At 42.3% G+C, this 19,938-nt stretch overlaps 2 protein-coding genes across 2 annotated transcripts; both read left to right on the top strand.

Annotated features, from left to right (window-relative positions):
• The first annotated feature begins 97 nt into the window (after positions 1–97).
• taf7 (TAF7 RNA polymerase II, TATA box binding protein (TBP)-associated factor) lies at positions 98–7,929 on the top strand. Its single transcript, XM_084010167.1, has 12 exons — positions 98–284; positions 1,026–1,102; positions 1,194–1,272; positions 1,651–1,784; positions 2,123–2,243; positions 2,396–2,454; positions 2,897–2,969; positions 3,661–3,774; positions 4,832–5,026; positions 6,417–6,529; positions 7,093–7,152; positions 7,549–7,929. Exons 1-12 carry the CDS (start codon positions 266–268, stop codon positions 7,591–7,593), a joined length of 1,089 nt encoding a protein of 362 aa, XP_083866293.1. The 5' UTR covers positions 98–265; the 3' UTR covers positions 7,594–7,929.
• A 2,664-nt stretch (positions 7,930–10,593) lies between these two features.
• On the top strand, positions 10,594–18,394 carry LOC311013433 (uncharacterized protein). Its single transcript, XM_084009507.1, has 8 exons — positions 10,594–10,817; positions 11,661–11,840; positions 12,175–12,363; positions 12,786–12,962; positions 13,540–13,681; positions 15,342–15,952; positions 16,561–16,702; positions 17,245–18,394. Exons 1-8 carry the CDS (start codon positions 10,722–10,724, stop codon positions 17,961–17,963), a joined length of 2,256 nt encoding a protein of 751 aa, XP_083865633.1. The 5' UTR covers positions 10,594–10,721; the 3' UTR covers positions 17,964–18,394.
• The last annotated feature ends 1,544 nt before the right edge of the window (positions 18,395–19,938 follow it).

Genomic DNA, 19,938 nt, shown 5'->3' with positions numbered 1-19,938 from the left:
AAAGTTAAATACAGTGTACAGCGAGAATAATTCGTCGTTTGAGATAGGTAAACACAGCATCGTGCTTGTTCCAAATCCTAGCTACGTTAGAAATTTCCGAGGAGTACCTGAATGAGGCGAGAGTCTATACAACCACCATTCGTTTTTCGTCTCGGTCTTCTCCGACGCGAAGCTTTTTTTTCATCAAAACCAACATATCTGAGTGTTATTTTTCATGATTTAAGCACATCTTTGCAGCCACACGGTCCAAATTAGGAAAACGAAGATGACGTCTAAACTGAAAGGTACGTTTAAAGTCAGCACCTATTGATTAAGCCTAACGTTAACTACAAAGCTAACGATAGCTAGCCCTCTCCTTTACAAACATACTGCCCCATGCTAATGCGTTATAAAAAACAGTGAACAACGTTATAACTATTAAATAGCTGTATTTACTCAATGTTTGACATGTTATTATTAATGCTACTTTATAAGAAGTGTAATCCAGGGTAAATGTAACGCTACTCAGTGTCCTAGTCACTCGATCTAAATCACACACTTGATTTCACGTTAACTTCTATCAGCAAAACACAGATGTTACATAGTAAGATGTATCAATCTAAATCAGCCTTTTATTGAAGTAATTGTACATGTAATACGTTTGAGAAAGCCATTTTTGACTGTTGTACTAATGATTAGTATGACCACTTTATTATTTACCAGCAGGAATCAAAAGTCAACCATCAAATATTAAGAAAATAGAAACAAAATCTCATATATTTCCAGTACAGTTACAAGTTCACACTTGAAATAAGTTAATGAAATCACTAAAGAGATTACATTTTAAAAAAAAGTTAAAGGGCCTTAAAAGCTCAGCGATTCCTTAATTGAGATGAAATTGGTTAAAAGACCAACTCATCCAAGCAGTAACATGCTTTATTTCTCATGTTAGTTAAAATAAGTTTTTAAAACTGAAACTAGATATACAACTGTATAGCTGCATAAGTTACAGCCGTACTTTGTTTAATGCTGATATTTAATTCTAGTTGGGAAGGTCGGCTCAAAGAATAAGGAGGATGCTCCTTATGAGTTGGAGAGCCAGTTCGTCATGAGGCTTCCTTTGGTGAGACATGAAGAAACCGAATATTTCTATGAAATTCAAATGTGACCGTTTTGGTGAAAATGCCCTGGAGTCATTGTTTTTCTTTTTACAGGAGTACGCCTCAACAGTGAGAAGGATCGCCCAGTCAAGCAGTATGAACATAAAAGACAGACTGACCATCGAGTTGCACCGTGAGCTGATTTAACTGTGTTCTTAGCTGTATTTTATGTCGACCTTTGTGACGTCACTGTTGAATTTGTTTTACCAAATCAGCATCGTATGAAAGCTGTTACTGATTTGAAATCTAGTCCAGAACTAGTAAAATGTAATCAGTGAAACGAAGATTTTCAGTCTTTGTAGTTTGTTATTATGGATGCATTTATATATCTTCGTACTCCAAATTCAAACTACTAAACAAGCCAAATACTCTTAAAGTTGACATGTCTAAGAAACATGTTTACTTTGCTTTTTTAACTTGACAGTGACCGAAGTGTCCTAATGGCAATGGTAACCTTTTTCTCACACACAACATGTCATTAGAATTGACTATGTTATCATCTAATTTATAGCTGATGGTCGTCATGGCATCGTGAGAGTAGACCGTGTCCCTTTGGCCTGCAAACTGGTGGATCTGCCCTGTATGATCGAGTCTCTGAAAACCGTGGACAAGAAGACATTTTACAAGACGGCTGATGTCTGTCAGGTAAACCGCTGCAGTGGCAGGGGCCTCCTCTTTACGGCGTCCTCTTCATACGATGCATTTCTTGTTCAATTATATGATTGTGAATAAAAAGCCAGGTAGAGCAGCACCGTGGCATTAGAAGTTTACCTAAAAAATTATTAAATTGGATACTTTTGTTAAGTTTAGGATAGCAATTGTAAATAAAAAATACTTTTTTTTCTCCATTCTTTCAACATTGACATTTAAAACTAAGATTTTATCTCAGCTTTTATAGCTTGTTTGTTATTATACTGAAATAAAATCTGAATCGGCAGAATGCAGAGTCATTTACCATTCATTTGTTTCCATCCATGGGTCAGATGCTGGTATGTACACTAGATGGAGACCTTTACCCTCCTTTAGAGGAGCCAACTGGAACCGACCCCAAGAGCAAAAAGAAGGACAAAGACAAGGACAAGAAATTTGTTTGGAACCACGGCAGTAAGTAGACTAATATCTACACACAACCGCTTTTTGAGCATTCAGTGCTGAAACCTTGGCACGACAGCGATGCAAGAAGATTAATTTGCCCTCTACAGCTGATTGAATCATTTTGACTTAGCCTAACTAATCCTGTTATTTTTGGTCTCCAGTCACCTGCCCTCTGAAGAACACACGCAAGAGGAGGTTTCGCAAAACTGCAAAAAAGAAGGTTTTGACATTTCCATTTCGCCTTCGGCGCTCCCCTTTCCCATTCAATCTCTTTAGCATCCCATCTGATGATCCATCTCTTTCCTAGGCTCTCTTCCAACAAGACATTTACATTTCATAAAACAGGAACTGTGGTGAAAGCGAAAAACTAAGATTAACATATAAATAAAGCCTTCCGTCTTAGTTTGCCCCAAAGGCATGCGAAAAAGCAATTTCACTATTGCCTTGATCAAAGTGAAAGCGAGTGTGGTTGAGCACTACACTTCTACTTTGTCTTTTGAATAAATCTTCCTGAGGGTGCACAGCCGAGCCATATTGATTTGGCCCCTTCTGTTTTTAATCGCTAATGTGCTTCCTGGCATGCGGCCAGCTGCTACCGTGTGTGTGTGTGTGTGTGTGTGTTGCTAACATTACATGTAACCCAATCTCTTTCTCTCTCGTAGTACATTGAATCTCCTGATGTGGAAAAGGAGGTGAAGAGATTGCTGAGCACAGATGCCGACGCCGTCAGTGTCCGTATCCTTTCAGACGGCTACCGATATTCGGCGAAGCCATCTCGCGAAGCCCAAAAAGATAACCAAACAGTAGTGCATCCAAGCAAAACTACACTGGCGCTTATCTCATGTAACAGCAAGAACAGCATGTAATGCAGAATCAGCTGGAGTCCTCCAGCCGTGACTCCAGCGTCTGATAGTTCCCACTGTTTTCGCGCGTTAGGACAAACATAACATCACGCCCATCTGACGTCCGCAATGGGTCGAGCTAATGCCCGAGTGGGTGTCCTGACTCCTGCCTGGCTCACCTGACTTGACTTTGTCCAATGCCGTTGTGAGAGAGATGCACTTTGCGAGGAGGCTATTAGCGCTCTAATGAAACTCTAAACTTGCCTGACAGAATAAGAGCACAGCAGGGCTGCTCTGAGTGCCTACTTGCTGTGTTTTAATTGAGATGGACTGTTCATTATCATTGCTCAGTTGCTCACAGTGAAGCTGGATTTTAATGATAAATTTAGCGTATGCATGCAGCAGCAGCAGACATACACATGACACACTAATGAATGTTAAAGTTGAGGCCGCTCCCGTGGCGTATCACTCGGTTTTTCACCCTTCAAGTCTACTTCAAAGAGAAGTTTTTGAAAGACCGTGAGCCTTTTCATGTAGGACTTCTGAAAGTGGAGGGGATGTTGTCCTTAAAACAAGATGTTCAGGGTGGGAGATCATAGCGGAAGATGAGTCCAAAGAAGCAGATCAACACAGCTCCCTGGCCAACCTGGACTCCTCACCTGGCACCTCGGGGCACAAGATGGGTCATGGGTCCTCTGGTAAGGGAAACATGTTTTATAATAACAAAGGGAGTAAGCTCATGTGATCTCAGAGTGCGTGCAGGATCCTCCACTCAGTTAAAGCTGTTAAAGGGCCGTGTTAATAAAGCCTGATCGATACTGTTTCTTTGAGGCGAATACAGATATTGACATTTAAGAGTTTACATTTGTTTTGTAATTATAGAAGGATCTCATTTCCATATTTTATCATGAATATGTAACATTTAAGGTTCCTTACTCTTTTTAAGAATATGACCAATATATGCACTGAAAACTAAATATGACCTTTTTAAGTCTTCTTTTCTTGAGTGTATAATCCCCCTAAAATGATTAGGCACACACAGATCAATATATTCTGCAGTAAGATGTCATCCGATTGGTCGAGCTCTACAAAGCAAACTCAGTATAGATTGCTGTGTAATTTGGAATTGCGATAAAACTAGGCTCGTCTGTTTGTGTTCTGGTTAAAGAATGTGCAGCTACTTTGAAATGGCATGGATTGCCATCGTGATTGAACCGACTGCAAATATTTCTTTGATACTCACCAGCAAAGCTTTCAGTCTTCCATCTGAACCCACCCGTGTCACTCGATAGCCTCGGCCCCAGTGGTCTGGCATGGAAATAGAGCGCAGCCAAGCATTATTTACTCTTATTATGTCTGCCTCTGGATCCCTCAGAAGACCTTCTTAGCTCCGAGGTGCATTATAAGTGCCTACACTTATTGGTATTTCAGTGAGGGGTGTGCATAAGTGGCATGACTCATATTTATTTTAAAAAATTCACTGATTCATGTCCTGCTATGTGAAACAATCTGCTAGTTCATAATTCTGTAGCACCAAAGTGAGAGTACAGTCGGAGCACAGTTGTTATTTGTAATAGTTGGCATTCTAGGTGTTTGAAGTCCACATTAATTCATGCCATATGAGACAGTATCCCTAACCTGTGCTTTTCACTAGACTGTAGTCTCTGTGACCTAGATTGAATCCCAGGAAGTGTTCTCTCCGTTTCCATCTTTGTGTCCACGCTAATAACGCGAATGTGCATTCCGCATGGCCAGCCCAGCGCGACGAACTGAGGGAGATCTTCAATGACATCAGCAGCTCCAGTGAGGATGAGGAGGACGAAGGGGACCGGCATGAGGACGAGGACCTGAATATCATGGACACGGAGGATGATCTGGTCCGACAGCTCCAAGAGAAACTCAACGAGTCCGATTCTGCACAGCACGAAAGTGATAGAAACAACCAGATAGGTGAGAGGATGTCAGGGTTTCTATACAGAGCTGGGAAACAACATAAAATGTGTTATTATTATGGATCATGACAAGAACAACAACTAATTGAGTAATCATTTAAATCACTTATCAAGGAAAACTTGTGAATATATGCTGGTTCAAGTTTCTCACTGATCTTTCTTTTTATTTCATTTTGGATTGAATAATTTGGGCTTTTGGACTGTTGGTTTCTGGGAACATAAGATCAGCATTTTCTTAGACTAGATGAATTGATTTGAAATAATATTGACAGATTAGTAGTAACTGAAAACTAATTGTTAGTTGCAGCCAGTTGTTTGCGTGCGTAAACCTAGGTTGAGGAAGAAATAGTAGCAATAGAATTACGCAACATTTCATGCACTTCATTACAACTTGCATTTGTGTGAATGTTGATTCTTCCTGACAACTTGCAGTCTTAAATTTTTCAGTTGGAGCGGTCGTGGCTGAGAACATGCTCGCTGAATTCAAAATGGACTCGTTATCTGGAGACAGTCCGACTTTAAATTAAGTCAAACCTCCTCGGATACTTGTCAAAGCGGAGGTCAAAAATAACCAGGTGTTTGGACTTGATCAGAGCTGAGGTTTTTAGGTCAAAAATCACACGCACACACTCTCACGAGTAGCTATACTTTCACTTAAACACACATGCTGCGCCCCTCGCCCACACAGACCGCTCTCCTCCTCAACTAACCAGTCTGACAGGTGTTGTGGCTCAGCGTGCGGCTCAGACAGCTGTCCAGCCTGACAGCTCAATGCCTCCTTATCTACATACATGGGGCTGTCAGTCAGCAACACATCCGCGTGAATGTAGCAGCCCGGCAGAGCCTTAACTGATGTAACGGAGTCTGGCTGTGTGCGTCTCTGGCAGCCCTGCAAAGTTGTAATAAATAGGTCTGCATCTTCATTTTGCAAATTAGCTGGGCTATATCTAGAGGATAGAGTCATTTGGAGGGGAGCGGACTATCGACACAATTAGTTTGCAAGATAGTTGATGGTGGCACAGGTTGTTGTTGTGAAGCACTATCACTTTGGTTGGATTTAATGAGTACCCTCTGCGGAGCCCAGAGCAGACTGATTCAGTCGTGTCTTTTCGAGCTTTGGACTGCTGGCTCACGTCCTTTTTAAATGGATTTGTTGTTCCCAATTAACCGTAATTTGTCAACTAAATTGGTGGCATCCTTGTGGTTCAACGGGCTAAGGTGCATTCTCTCATCCTCGTGGCTCTGTCAGTGGAGCGATGCCCTCGAATTATGCCACATCATTTCTCGCTCGTTTGTTCGGTCTGCTCTTTTCCTGCACAAGAAAGGATATTGCGTGTTGTATGAGTGACAGTGGTAACGTGTAAACCTCCCGCTGTTTTCCCTCACAGTTATGGAGTATCAAGTGCAGATCAATGCCATCAAGGCCAAGCTTCAGGAAACCCGTGCCCGAAAGAAACAGCAGGAGGAGCTCATCATGAAAGTGGAAAACCAGGCCCTCAAAGTAAGCAGTCAACACACTTTTTTTTCTTCTTTTTTTTTTTTTGTCTCACTAATTCAGAAACTAGGTCTGCATGTACAGAAACATAAACAAGAACATGCAGATGAGCTTGGAGGCAGAAGTCTTCATGCAGCACAAGTCCTCTCAACAGTGAAATGAAAACATAAAAACAGCTGATTACACACAGTGTTGGAGGCCATTGTCAGTGAATTATTTTATTTTTTTTCTCCCGTCAGCCCTTTACTATATATATGTATGTCCAAAAATCAGTATTTTTTGGTGGAGACTTTACAATGATTGAAACGTGAGTGGACTTGGGGCTTTTTATGTTGCATTTAGAACTCGCTGACCATTTCTTTGGGACCATCAAAGCCCCATCTTCAGTCGTTATTATCACATTTGCAGCGAAAAAGGTCAGCTGTCTCTGACTGACATTCCAAGTTGTCAGAGAGGAGATGGTGATGTGAGCGGCCCGGGCAGACGCACACATTTAAAGCCATCACAACTTAATGAGGCTCAGCGTGTCAACTCTAACAAATCTCTCGTTTGTCTTTCTCCTCTCACAGAACCGCTTCCAAGCTTTGCTGGATGAGATTATTCAGCAGGAGGAACGGGAGATGGAGCAGGTAAGAAGCTTTTTTCCCCCCCTTAAATGCAGAGGATCAGCGCCTCGCTGTCGGCTCACCACAGCTTTTAGCACTTTACATGAATGTATCTTGAATGTCAAATACCATGCTAGAAGATGGGCATTGTGCTCCCTGTCCTTTTTAGACCCCAACCATTTTCATGCCTGATAGCAAATTCAATCACACGGAATTTAATTTGACAGCAGCTACCAGCGGAGTCCTTTTTTTTGCAGCTATGGCATAGTAGCCACCCACAGTCTTGCGTTGTTGTTTGTATTGACGAATGACAGCAGCAAATTAATGTGAAAAGACATGTTAATCATCATCCACTTACTCTCAAATTACATCCCGGGGCTGTCAGGCATCAATCACCATTTTTATCTTCTGCTCCAACAGCTGGCCTCCCTGCAGGAGCAGCTGGACTCACTGATAGAGAAGTGACCACCAGGGGGCAGCCTCATGTCATCTTCAGCCACACACACACACATGAAGAGGAGGAGAGCCTTCATCCAGGGAGGAGGACGTCTTTATTGGCTTACTTGCTGCGTCATTCCTTTTAGTTTTCATACATGACTCATACAGCATTCTGATTTGTGTTAAAAGGCAGTATTTTTTTAATTAGGTTGAGAACATTTATTGTTTATCATTGTATGATTTGCGTATTTGCTTGGTTTCAACTGTGAATACTTTTGCTTGTTATCTTAAAGTGACCGTACTTGCAGTCAGCTCATCTTTGTATTTCATTGCCTGTATGACGAATAAATTATGGGACAAAGATTTGCAAACTCATTATTTTTGCATTTGCCAACTTGATGACGGTCATAATAAAGATTTTTTTTCCCGTGAGCTGAAAGTGATAAATACCTCAAAATGGAAGTCAGAGCGTCTCCAAAGTAATGTGACATGTTTCCATGTTTTAATCGCTGTAGGAATTAAATGAAATGTGATTGGTTGATTGATAAGTAACGAGGCATTAGTGATGAAAATGTGTTGAAAATGCAGGTGAATTTAAAAATGGAGAGGTAAAATAGTGAATGGGTGTTTCAAGAAATTAAAACAGTTATGATATAATGAAAACAGCCATGTTTCATCATTTTTTTTAACATTCCTAATTCACAGCACAAAATTTCCATTCGTGATTTAATGAAAGTGGCCTGTGGGGGGTGGTAAAAAAAATGAAAGAAAGGGGATGTGATGCAATACTTACAAATTATTAATATGAAATATTAAGTGTATGTGAATTGATGAACTTAATTGACATTTCATTTAAAAGAGCATCTGATGGATGTCGAATGATAAATGGTCCAAAGTTGATTAGCAGAACACTGAAAGAAAATGTCAATCAAATCAATCACTATTTTATAGTCCACATACATTTTCATCGTTTTCCTTTTCTACAATTATTTTTTGTTACTCCCACCCTTGAGATCATTTTCCATAAATGATAGATGGAATTTTTGTGTTATGAATGATGAATGTAAGATAGGGGGAAATATGAACGCTGGCTGCTTTCATCATATCACCACTGTGTTCATCTCATCACTCTTAAATTAATCAAATCACTTGAAACGTTATTACATTCATTTTTAAAGCTCCATTCTTCATCTCACGTGCATTTTCACCACCTCCGTTTTTATCAATTAATTTGGTTACTTCCACCCCGCATAAGCCTCCACAGAGGCCTCTCACCTGGAGGATGAGTCATCAAATATATTTTTACATTTTACAAGGCAAAAAAAAAGCATTTTGATACAAAAACTAAAATATGCATGCAATAAGATCATGAACAGGATTAGAACTTGGAATATTACATTTACTGTGTCTTCAAAGTAGATGAACATGAAGCGGTAACATTACAGTAGTTTGCATCTCAGGGAAATATTCTTCACTGCAATAACCCGACAGCTTGAGTGACCTTTTAGATTACAGTTCTCCACCTCCAGTGAAAATCATGTATCTCCAGTTTTGTTTAATGGTTGATCAGCTGGGAAATGCATCGCCACAAAGCTTAAAACAGGTTGGTTTTTCTGAGCTTTTAAAAAGATGACGTGTTTCTCACAGTACAACGGCACTACCGTTGTAGAATATGATGCATTTCTTTAGAATACATTACCCAACAGTATATAAAGGAGTTGGAATCAGCACAGCCTTAAACATCTGCAGCAGTGCAATGCAACATATACATCAGTGCAGCAGTATTACTCCAAAAACAATAGGCTTATACTTATACTTGCATTCTTTCTAATGACCAGCAGGGGGCAGTGACTCTGGTTGCAAAATGAAGTTTGATTGTGTAGATGTCTATGTGAAAATGACCCTCAGTTGATTAATTCCCTCCCTAAACAATGTAATCATGAAATTATAAACATTAATCTTCTATAGCAAGATTTTCTTTGGGTAAATTACGATCCCATTAACAGAAAATAGACAATTAAGCAGTGTATGTTTTAGGGCGGGGCTACATTATGATTGACAGATCGCTACCACAGCATGTCCAGCCGGGAAGTTGTAGTAAATTTGCAACTTCATCAAATCTTACACACAGCACCTTTAAATACTTAACATTACATTTCACTGCACAATGACTTTAAGTACTGAGAATTATTGCATACTTTTACTTAACTAAGGCTTTGGATTCAGTGTTTTTCCTTGTTGTTGGAGTATTATCACAGTGTGGTAAAAGATCTGAATACTTTTTCCATCACTGCACAAATATGATAAGCAAAGTAAGCGGGTTAAGCACGGTTAATTATAAGTGTGCTCTCCAGGCTCCATAGCTTCAACTAAATGATCCAACCATCACAGGCAGCATGTTTTACCTTTCAACCAATCAGAAGACAGGGCTGGCTGCAGTCATGATTGGTCCAAAGTAAGCTTACTGGATTTTAACATTAGAGCTGCTTAAATTTAACAAATCAAATACAGCAAAATGTCAATTATGTGTCTTTTTTCTACATTGTATGAATGGCTTACGTGATATTCTCACATATTGAAATGCTTCCTGTTCAAATTAGAGCTGAGACAGTTTGTTTAATAATCGACAGGGTGACCAACCAAATGTTTAACTATTTAACTATTAACTCTGTGTGTCGTTTTTGTCATTTATGTCAAGCATCCCCCCCAAAATCACTGTTCAAGTTGTGATGACACCAAGATCGTCACTGTTACAGGTTAAAGAGCTGCTTCCTGTCCACCCGCTTCTATGCTGTAAAGGCCTCCCACCAGCTGCATCACTAAACCATAATTACTCTCCTTCCAGAATGATCTTAACTTGTTCGAGAGTGATCTGGGCCGTTCTCGTGGGCAGAGCGGTCATCCCCGCCCGTGTCCTGCTCCTTTCTGCGGGGATTGCCCACCAATCACAGGGGTAGGCAAGAGATTAGCTCCCCAGATTAAAGTGTCCACCTCCAAACCCGGCCTAATCCCACCATCTGTCAGAGAGCAGCTAACCAGCCAAGACTCTCTCCACTCGGCTAATTAGGAAGCCAGAAGAACACAGATCCAGAGAGGAAAAACACATTAAAAACCACACGCTTTTTCTGTCTGGTATTGCCCAAGGCAGAGTGATAATGGAGGAGACATACCTTCTCGATCACACCGGAGTGAAGAAGAAGATTCTTGCAGGAGGAAAAGGACCGCTGCCACATTTTGCACCTGGGACAAAGGTAGCAAGTCAGAGTTAATCTGATAACCTAAAATGTAATAGATTCACTCAGTTTGATAGGAAATTAGTCTTTTGCATAATTGCCATTGTGATGTATTAATATTCCTAGTTTATTTTTAGCCATATGTTGTATTGCCCAATGCAATTACATTCTGTTGAATTATTCATTAAGTGAGGGAATTTATTCTGTATCTGGCTCTCACACACAGAGCAAACATTTGGTCAACCAAATTGCAACATGTTTTTGGCACCGTGTCTGTGTTTCTGTTCATCCTCTGATCCGCTGGTCGCCGACTTTTTTCTCCCTTCCAAGTCAAATCCAGCCATATGGCACCAAGCCTGGACACTGTGACAAACATTTTCCATGACAATGCCAGCATGAATTCACCTGTGTGTGTGTGTGTGTGTGTGTGTGGGTGGGTGATTCCCATTTGCTCACACAGTTATCATGCCATTATACAAAAATCTGTCAAGCTATAAATAGAAAGTTACATGAAGCCAGCATCATTTTACTGTCAGACCAATGGAGAAGGCTTTCTAAGTCTTCCACATGCACCCAAACAGATGGAAGACATAATGAAAACCAGCATGTATGTAAGAAGTTCACAGGGAGGGACTGAAATATAGTAAAACAGTTATATGTTTTAATATATTGTACTCTGTTATGCATCAATGTCAGATATATAAAACAAATAGGAGAAATAAAAAAATGCATAAATGTACATAGGCAGTATTATTCCAGGATTTCCTGAAAGACAATCCCAGGATTTTCCAATAATGGGTCAATATAAGCCTTGGGGGTCTAACTCTTCCTGTCCCCCTGCTCCCTCCTTCCATCTTCCAGCTGGTTTTCCATTTCCAGACGCTGCTGGACGACTTTGAGCGAACGGTCATTGATGACAGTCGATTGGCTGGCAGGCCGGCGGAAATCTTCATCGGAAAGATGTTCAAGATGGAAGTCTGGGAGACCCTGCTGATGTCAATGAGGACCGGAGAGGTGGCAGAGTTCTGGTGCGATGCCGTTGTGAGTTCACGCACGCATACGCTGGAATATCAGGCCCCTGTAAGAGGTCTTAATGAGTGTTTATGAGCAAGGAAGGGAAGCGTTTTCTCTTCATTATGAATCAATCTTCTGAAGCCTACATGCTCGGTATTCTAAACACAACAGAGGAATCTGTGCCAAGTTTAGTGGTTTTTCCTTCAGGAGAAAAAACACAATTTGCAAGTTAAATTGTGGCCATTCCTTGTGTTTTCCTTCTAGGACTGACAGCACTGGGGGGGTTAGCATGATTAAGTGTTTTCTGTGTCTTATTGCAGACCAGTTGTTTCTGCTTTTGTTGATGACTTCATTTTTGCAGCACACAGGCTTGTACCCTATCGTGTCCAAGGGAATGAGGCTAATTGCTCAAGGGAAAGACCCACTAGAGGGCCAGAGACACATGTGCGGCATGGGAAACATGTTCAACTATCACTCCACCGGTTTCCCAGAGCTGGATGAGCTAATGAGGACTCCTCAACCGCTTATATTTATCATGGAGCTGTTGCAGGTAAGCACCAGTGGCCAACAGTGTGTCACAGTGGATAGCAGACGATGATATTGCAGAACAAGCAGCTTCTAATTGTCAGCTTTTCTCAGAGGTTAACATCCGTAAACATAAGCTCACAGCAAAAATGTTCCTATTCAGCCAGCATTCCTAGAATTTAGGCTCAAAGGTTTTTAGAAAATGTACTTGATTGTACGTGTATCATGTTTTGATCATATGTTTTGCATGTAAAGCCATAGTAACAAGCAATAGAGGTATAAAGTATCTTGAATTTGAAATCAAGTATTTTGAGTTGAGTATACTTCCTTTCTTTCCCCCACAGCTATTTTTTTGTACTTATTCTCTTATTCTCTTGTGCTTACATCGGTGGACTTGACTATTTTTTGTTGTTGCCGTTTTTCGCCTCCTGCCCCTGCGGCTTCCAGGTGGGAGACCCCATGTCCTACCAAAGAGAGTCCTGGATGATGGAAAAGGATGAGAAGTTGCAGACGGTGCCGATTCTCCACATGCAGGGCAACGTGATGGTCAAGCAGAAAGAATACAGAGAGGCTGCCAGCAAGTACAAAGAGGCCGTCCTGCTGCTGAAAACAGTCCAGTCCAGAGTGAGTGAAGGATTAGAGCAGAAAGACAGGAGAGAGGGAGCAAAATGTGTGATGTGCACTGTTGATGATGTTTTCTCAGAATTTGAGGTTTTTGGGACACGCAACTCCAGCTCATTTCCAGTGGGAGATTCCTGTGTTCCTGCTTTGCTCTGCTTCACTGTGTCCCTGATTACAGGCAGAAGGGTTAGAGGGCTGGCAAAGGAAAGAGGGGGGAGATCTGTGGAGCACTGTCTAGGATGAGAGGGGGTTGTAAGGATGGAGGAATACATGAGGGGGAGTTATGTATGAGATGTTTAGATGAGAGAGTGTGGAGGATTCTATTGTGTGTGAGACATATTCACAAGTTTGATGTTGGAGGTTTTTGCAGATATTGGCCGGTGTGCAAACGGCTATAAAAGCTCTGTTTGTCAGAGTTGATGCTTTTGGGTGTCCCAGTGTCCTGTCATGTCATCTTTGAGCCTGTGTGAACATATTGAATCCTACAGAATTCCTATAAATGATTCAATTATGTGTAGAAGATGCCAACAAATACAAGAATGCTGATCATGTTCTTGTTCTTCCATCTGTGCCTTTGCAGGAGATGCCGGGTGACATAGACTACATTAACTTGGGTCGAATGATCATCCCCCTAGAGTTGAACTACTGTCAGTGTATGTTGGAGCTGGAGGAGTATTATGAGGTCATAGACCACGCCACCGAATTACTGGAGAAACACAAAGGTAAATATTTGGCAATATTCAGAGAAAAAAATCGGACTTTTCTGGATTAAAGTTACAAGGAAAAGAACTCAGATTTAACGGGTAAATATACAAGAAAAAAACCTCACAAGTCTAAGAGAAAAAAACAAGAGTATTCTCTGACATTATAAAGTCATACATTTGCGAGAAAACAAACTCACTTGCTGGGTATGAGGAGGACGCAATACAACAGATCATCAAATAAATCCATCCTCAAGGTCTGGAGTTTATGACTTTATAATCTCTATAATATTCAAGTTTTTTTTCTCGTACAATTTCTCTGAATATTGCAGCCCCTTCCCCAGGTCCATTTAATATTATTATTATTATTATTTTTAACCTACAATGACGCTTATACACCAAGTGTTTTTCAAAATGTCAAACTATTTGTCCATGAAAATCTGCTCAGAGACGAGAAACATGCCTGTACAGAGTTACTATTACTGGATAATAACGTCCTCTAATTTCACAATGTTGTAAAAAGCTGACGGGTCAGGCTCTGATTTATTGCACTGGCTGTTGTATGTTGCTGCTGTGTATTCACTGAGCGCGTGTGGGAGGCTGAGGCTGACATCACAAAGGGTTTTACAGTTGGAGCAGCCCTGGGCATTGTACTGTCATACTCATGGCTACTCATATAATCCTAGAGGAGCTCACATGCTGCCATAGTCTCCACTTCAAAGCCTTATGAATTATGCCCCTCACCCAGAGACCGGATCCACCGAGGCAGCCTTTATTTTACTCTGTCCCTCAGCCCAGATTTTTATATTGGTCTTGGAGAGAGAGTGAGAGAGAGAGTGTGTGTGTGTGTGTGTGTGTGTGTGGTGGGGAGGCGTACAGTTGTGAACTGGATGATGTTAGTGTTTGAGCCTGTGTGGAAGGAGAAGGAAGGGTGTAAACTGGTTTTTGAACTGGGGATGATGGTCAGGAGTTTCTGAACTCAGTCCCAGTAATGAGCCGCCGTCATCCATCCCACACCAGCGTCACCAGGTGTTCACTTTCCCTTCTTCAATCCTTTTCCTGAGCTCAACCCACTCGTGTGGTCGTTCCTCCATATATCAAACCCATATTATCACAGCCCAGCTCCCGACTGGTGGCTCGCTGCAGATTCTCAGCTTCTGCCAGAGGAGACAAAGAAAACTGCTTAAGTGTTGGCCGATGAAGATTTAGTGTAGAGGGAAATGAAATGCAGAAGAAGAGGAGAAACTGAGCCATCAGTGGGTAACGAACCACGCACTCGAGCCCGTTCTGCCGAAACAGAGGAATCACAATCGATATGTGCGAGCATGAGTGTCCACACGCTAAAAAAAATAAAATGGTACAACTTATTCACGCTTGTAAGCTAAACCAACCGACTGCAGCTTCACGTTAAACAACGTATAAATTCCCCTCTAAAGCAAACAAGCGTGTATTCAAAAATCACTTTTGCTTTAAGACTTCAGTGAGGAATAAGGATTTCTCATTTAGAATTTTACACACCTACACGCTGACTTTAATGTAGACAAATCGCCAACTCAGCTTCAGCAGACATATCAGGTTTTATTATTCAATATCTCAAGGTGAAAACATGAATTAGTCTGTTTTTATTCATGCTTTTCTCTCATCATTCTGTACGTTTGCTTGCCTTTCTGTTTTTCCTCAGACTGTGTGAAGGGCTTCTACAAGAGAGCCAAGGCCCACGCCGCCGTGTGGAATGAAAAAGAAGCCAGGAGAGACTTCCACATGGTGGCCCACCTGGACATCACTCTGGCCTCTCTTGTCAATCGAGAGATGAAGACCCTGTCAGACAGCATGAAGGAGAAGTACTGGGAGGAGAAGGAGAAATACTGGAACATGCTGGAGAAAAAGGAGGGACATGATGAGGTGAAGGAGGAGGAAGAAGAAGAAGTGGAAGACAAAGGAAAACAAGAAGACGGTGAAAGTGTGACAACAGAGAGTAAAGATGAAGTGGGGGATGAAAAAAGTCAAGAAGAACCCCCATCCATCCTCTGTGCCGAAACCCATAAAGAGGAACTCGGGGGAAATAAGGTGACGCCAACACAAGGAAGAGATTACGACGAAGAAGAAGCAAACCAATCCGGGATCAATCTGAGCGCTGCCAATAACAAAGAGGGGAAGGACTGGCAGCAGATGTTACGACTCGTCATGTTGCTGCAGGATGAAGGAAATTTCCTCATTAAGGAAAATCAATTTGAAGAGGCTTCTGTAAAGTTCAAGGAGGCCATAGAATACGTGGACTTCCTTCAGAATGTGGTTAGTGTAACTGATGACATGGCAGAGCAAAGGCACACAAATAATAACCGTAGCATCTTCTGGGAAAATGAAACTGAAAATGAAGAATGGATAAAAGCTTTTACCATGACAACGATCGTCCAGGTGGACGTTCAGCTCAATGCCAACCATACTAGGCCACTAAATCACTGTGATGAATGCATTGTAGACCAGAAAGTAGTCCTTCAAAAGTAGTGTTGCTCAAAGAGTAAAATCATCTTTTGTTCTTTTGTATTTATTTATTTTTTACTGAAGAGCAGCTGTGGCGTTGAAGGTAGCGAGTGAAGAGCTAAGAGCGCTAAATATAACACTGAGACAGCCCTCGCCTGTGCTCCTTTTGTCCCTCACTCACTGCAACACCTCGCCGTCAAACTCCCTCCTTCTCCTCAACCCCCTTCCATCTTCATTTCTGACAATCCTCCACACTTTACCTCATCCCTGTCCTTTCCTCCATCACTCCTCCCCCCATATCTCCATCTCTCTCCTCTCGTCTTCTCAACGTTTCCCCCCGCCGTCCGTCCCCACCACCTCCTACACCCTCATCAGCCGATTGCCTCCCACCCACCTCATCCTCTCCGTGTGCTCTCCAGGTGGATAAACAGGGCGAGGACTGGGACTCGCTGGAGAAAGTGCGTCTGCCGCTGACACTTAACCTCAGCCAGTGTTTGCTGGAGCTCACGCAATACCAGCAAGTGGTGGAACTCAACAGCAAGCTGCTGAGGAAACATAAAGGTAATAAATGTTAGTGTGAAGATGAGGGTTTGAAGTAGGGGAGGGAAGAAAAAAAAAGACTTTTTTTTTACATGAGTATATATATATAAACATGCTCGGTTTTTAGATTTTTTTTTCCTCACACACCTTCATTTTTGAGTTAAAAATATCTGTTGCAAGTACAAATGCCTGGCCCTCAGCTAACTCCTGCCTTCTCGCTGCAACAATCCTTGATCTCTCTGTTTACCAGGGAAAGACGAAACCAAACATTCACAAGCGCATTGCTGAGTCTCTCTTTCATTCCCCCGGCGCCCACCCATGGACATCACAGTCGAAATGAATTCATTGTTTTCTTTTTTGTTTCTGCAATGACTGAATTATTTATAGTCGAGGCTCATGTGAAATGGTTGTTCTTATGTTTTTTCCTCTTCCCTTCTGCCTTCTACTGTCTGTCTCACCGCTGTTATTCCTCCCCCCCACGGTGGTTTAATTACCCTCTAACTCCTGATCATGCTGGCCTCCTATTTTCCGTTTACATCATGAGGTCTCCTCTTGTCCCGTAGGTAACTTTAAGGCGGTGTATCAGCGAGCACGAGCACACGCTGCACTGTGCAACAAGGATGAAGCTCAGAGGGACTTCGACAGGGTGGAGAAATTGGACCCCGCGTTCAAACCCATTGTCCGCCAGGAACTGAAAAAGCTGGGTGAGAGGGTACGCATCATGCACGCCCGCCAGAAGAAGACTTACTGGGACACGGCGCAGGAGAAGTGGGGGCCCGGTGGAAGCAAGGCAAAGTCTGCAGCGAGTAAGAAGAGCGTCAAATTTGCAGAGAAAGCCACAGAAGAAAAAACTGAAGCGGAGAAGACTGAAGACAATCAGATAGAAGGCGAAGAGAGCTCAGAGAAACCCGCCCCTGCGGAGACCGAGGGAGCGGATGACGCAGAAACAGAGAAGGATCCAGATGTGAAGGCAGAACAGAGTAATAAAGAGCGAGAGAGTGGGAGAGCGGGTGGAGAGGGGTTAGATAATGAAAAGATAGAGCGTGTCGTGGTTCACGAGGACGGGCAGGGTGCACCAGATAATGGAGGGGCGGATAAAGATAGCGATCCGGCGCCCACCGGCACAGGCGAAGATAATGTAGCGAGCGAGAGATCAGCTCAGGATAAGGTCAGGGAGAAGGTCAAATGCCAATCAGGTGCCGCACTGGGCCCGAGCACAACAAGCCATGGCGACGAAGCCACCTGTGATAAGACGGGAAACAGTGGCGCTCAATCAGAATAGAGGGGGCTGGAGTTGTAAGGTGACCATCCAAACAAACATGGGGGGGAGCTGAGGGAGGAGATGCATGGACCTTAAACTAACATCAGTAGTTTAACTAACATCAGTACGAATGTAGAAAGTGAAACAGCAGGAAAGACGAGTGATAAACAGCAGGGCGTATTGATCCTGCCAAGTACAAAAAGAGAAAACAAGAATATAAACAGCATTCGGCACCATTCCGAGTTAAATTTTGTCTTTCAGGTCCCATAGGATAACCGTTACTGCAGTCAAACACACAAAAAGCACACTCAGACAAGGAGTTTGCCAAATACAAAGTTTTTATTTCTGTACACAAAGAGTAGAAAGCAGCCAGTAACCCACTTGTTATTACAGTATAAAGCCTTTTTTTCCAGAAAACTTTTTTTTTTAAATACAGATTTAAAACTCCAGACGGCAAGAAGTGATTGAGTGCTGGACAATAACATAAAATCCAAAAACCATTAAACAAGAAACATTTGAATGATTAATGAGGTATATTAGTCCAGACGACAACAAAAAAGTAAAGATATGAGTGTGTGTGTGTATATATATATATATATATATATATATATATATATATATATATATATATACACGTGTTAGTGTTTGAGGTTAGGCAAGTCATTGTGTGAGAGGTGACACAGAAGCTCATATGCACGATAGTGAGCGTGGAGGTTGTGAAACAAAGTCAGGGGAGTGATGATCATTAGCCTGTTGGCTGGCTACATGCAGCAACAGAAGTCTGGAGAGAGAGAGGGAGAGAGAGACAGAGAGAGACAGAGAGAGAGAGAGAGAGAGAGCGGCGTCCTCTGGGATGACTCTGCCGAGTCTTCTTCTTCAAATCACACAGCTTCAGTCGCGCTACAGTGAGCAGGGTGTATTTCAGCATGTGTGGGGAATATAGGGGGCCCACTACCAGTATGGAAATTAATACATGGATCAGATGATCACATGGATGACAGACCGACCACTCTGCTGTGGCTGGATGACCATCAGAGTCAATTTAGATGCCGCCGCCTGTGTCAAACAGCAGCAGAGTGAAACGCCGGGACAAAGCGTGTGTCGTGTAACCACCTGGTGTATTTAGTTCACCCTGCCTCCTCTAAATAGTCTTGAACACGATGGGTGTTGACAGGCGGCCCCGTGGGGAGTTCCTCCGCTTCTTTTATTCACACGCTGTCACTGTTGCATCATTCCGTGTACCCACATACAAAGTAGGGAGATAAACGTGTGATCATCATTGAGGTGCGTGAATACCAATAAATTAATGTCCATGAATAAACATTGCTTGTCATGTCTTTTTTTTTTCCCCCCACTTCCACGAGCCGTGTTGCTGCTCATTGTTCTGACTTCTGAAGAGCTTCTTCAGAACAACCGATGGAGATGGATGCGACAGATGATGATGACCATCGTCGGCAGCTGAACAGCAACAGGTGTCAGAGGAGGTGGAAGTGAGGAAGAGGAAAAGGGCGCCCTCTCTTACTTCTCCTTAAAGGTGCATAATAAGAGATTGGGAGCATTTTTTGATTGCCTGTCAATAGCTCTCAACATGGCGACGCCTGAGGCGGATGCTTGTAGCGAAGCGCGCTAAAAGCGATAAACGGTACAAACGACGGCAAACATGCTGACAGACCAAACCCCGGGATGGAGCGTTTAACATTGGCTCCCAACAACAAGGCAGTCAGTGGGGGAGGCAAGCGCGGGGGAGACACGGTGAGAAAGAAACCTACATGCTACATGCTACACCTACATGAATGTGGGTTTGAAATGGATGTGGAGCGTTAAACATCGCATTGTGGCAGAAGGTGGATTAACCCTTTCATGCATGAATTATGATAACCTCAGTCAGGATTTTTTTACTAAGTGTTTTTAGTCATCTTTAGGCATGAAATACAAGGTTTGAACGTTATTTTTTTTCAACCCATATGTAATAAAGATATAATTACATGTACACTCA

The sequence above is a fragment of the Eutrigla gurnardus genome (assembly GCF_963514095.1).
Source record: "Eutrigla gurnardus genome assembly, chromosome: 5".
NCBI classification, from domain to species: Eukaryota; Metazoa; Chordata; class Actinopteri; order Perciformes; family Triglidae; genus Eutrigla; species Eutrigla gurnardus.
Note: the sequence above shows the minus strand (reverse complement) of the source record. Positions and strands in the feature narration are given on the sequence as shown.

Excerpts from the sequence above, each read along its gene's own strand:
- taf7 (XM_084010167.1), top strand. Across the intron at positions 5,027-6,416 it reads TGATAGAAACAACCAGATAG|TTATGGAGTATCAAGTGCAG; the intron begins GTGAGAGGATGT and ends TTTCCCTCACAG. Across the intron at positions 6,530-7,092 it reads TGGAAAACCAGGCCCTCAAA|AACCGCTTCCAAGCTTTGCT; the intron begins GTAAGCAGTCAA and ends CTCCTCTCACAG.
- LOC311013433 (XM_084009507.1), top strand. The coding sequence starts at position 10,722 with ATGGAGGAGACATACCTTCTCGATCACACCGGAGTGAAGAAGAAGATT. Across the intron at positions 13,682-15,341 it reads ATTACTGGAGAAACACAAAG|ACTGTGTGAAGGGCTTCTAC; the intron begins GTAAATATTTGG and ends GTTTTTCCTCAG. Across the intron at positions 15,953-16,560 it reads TGGACTTCCTTCAGAATGTG|GTGGATAAACAGGGCGAGGA; the intron begins GTTAGTGTAACT and ends TGTGCTCTCCAG.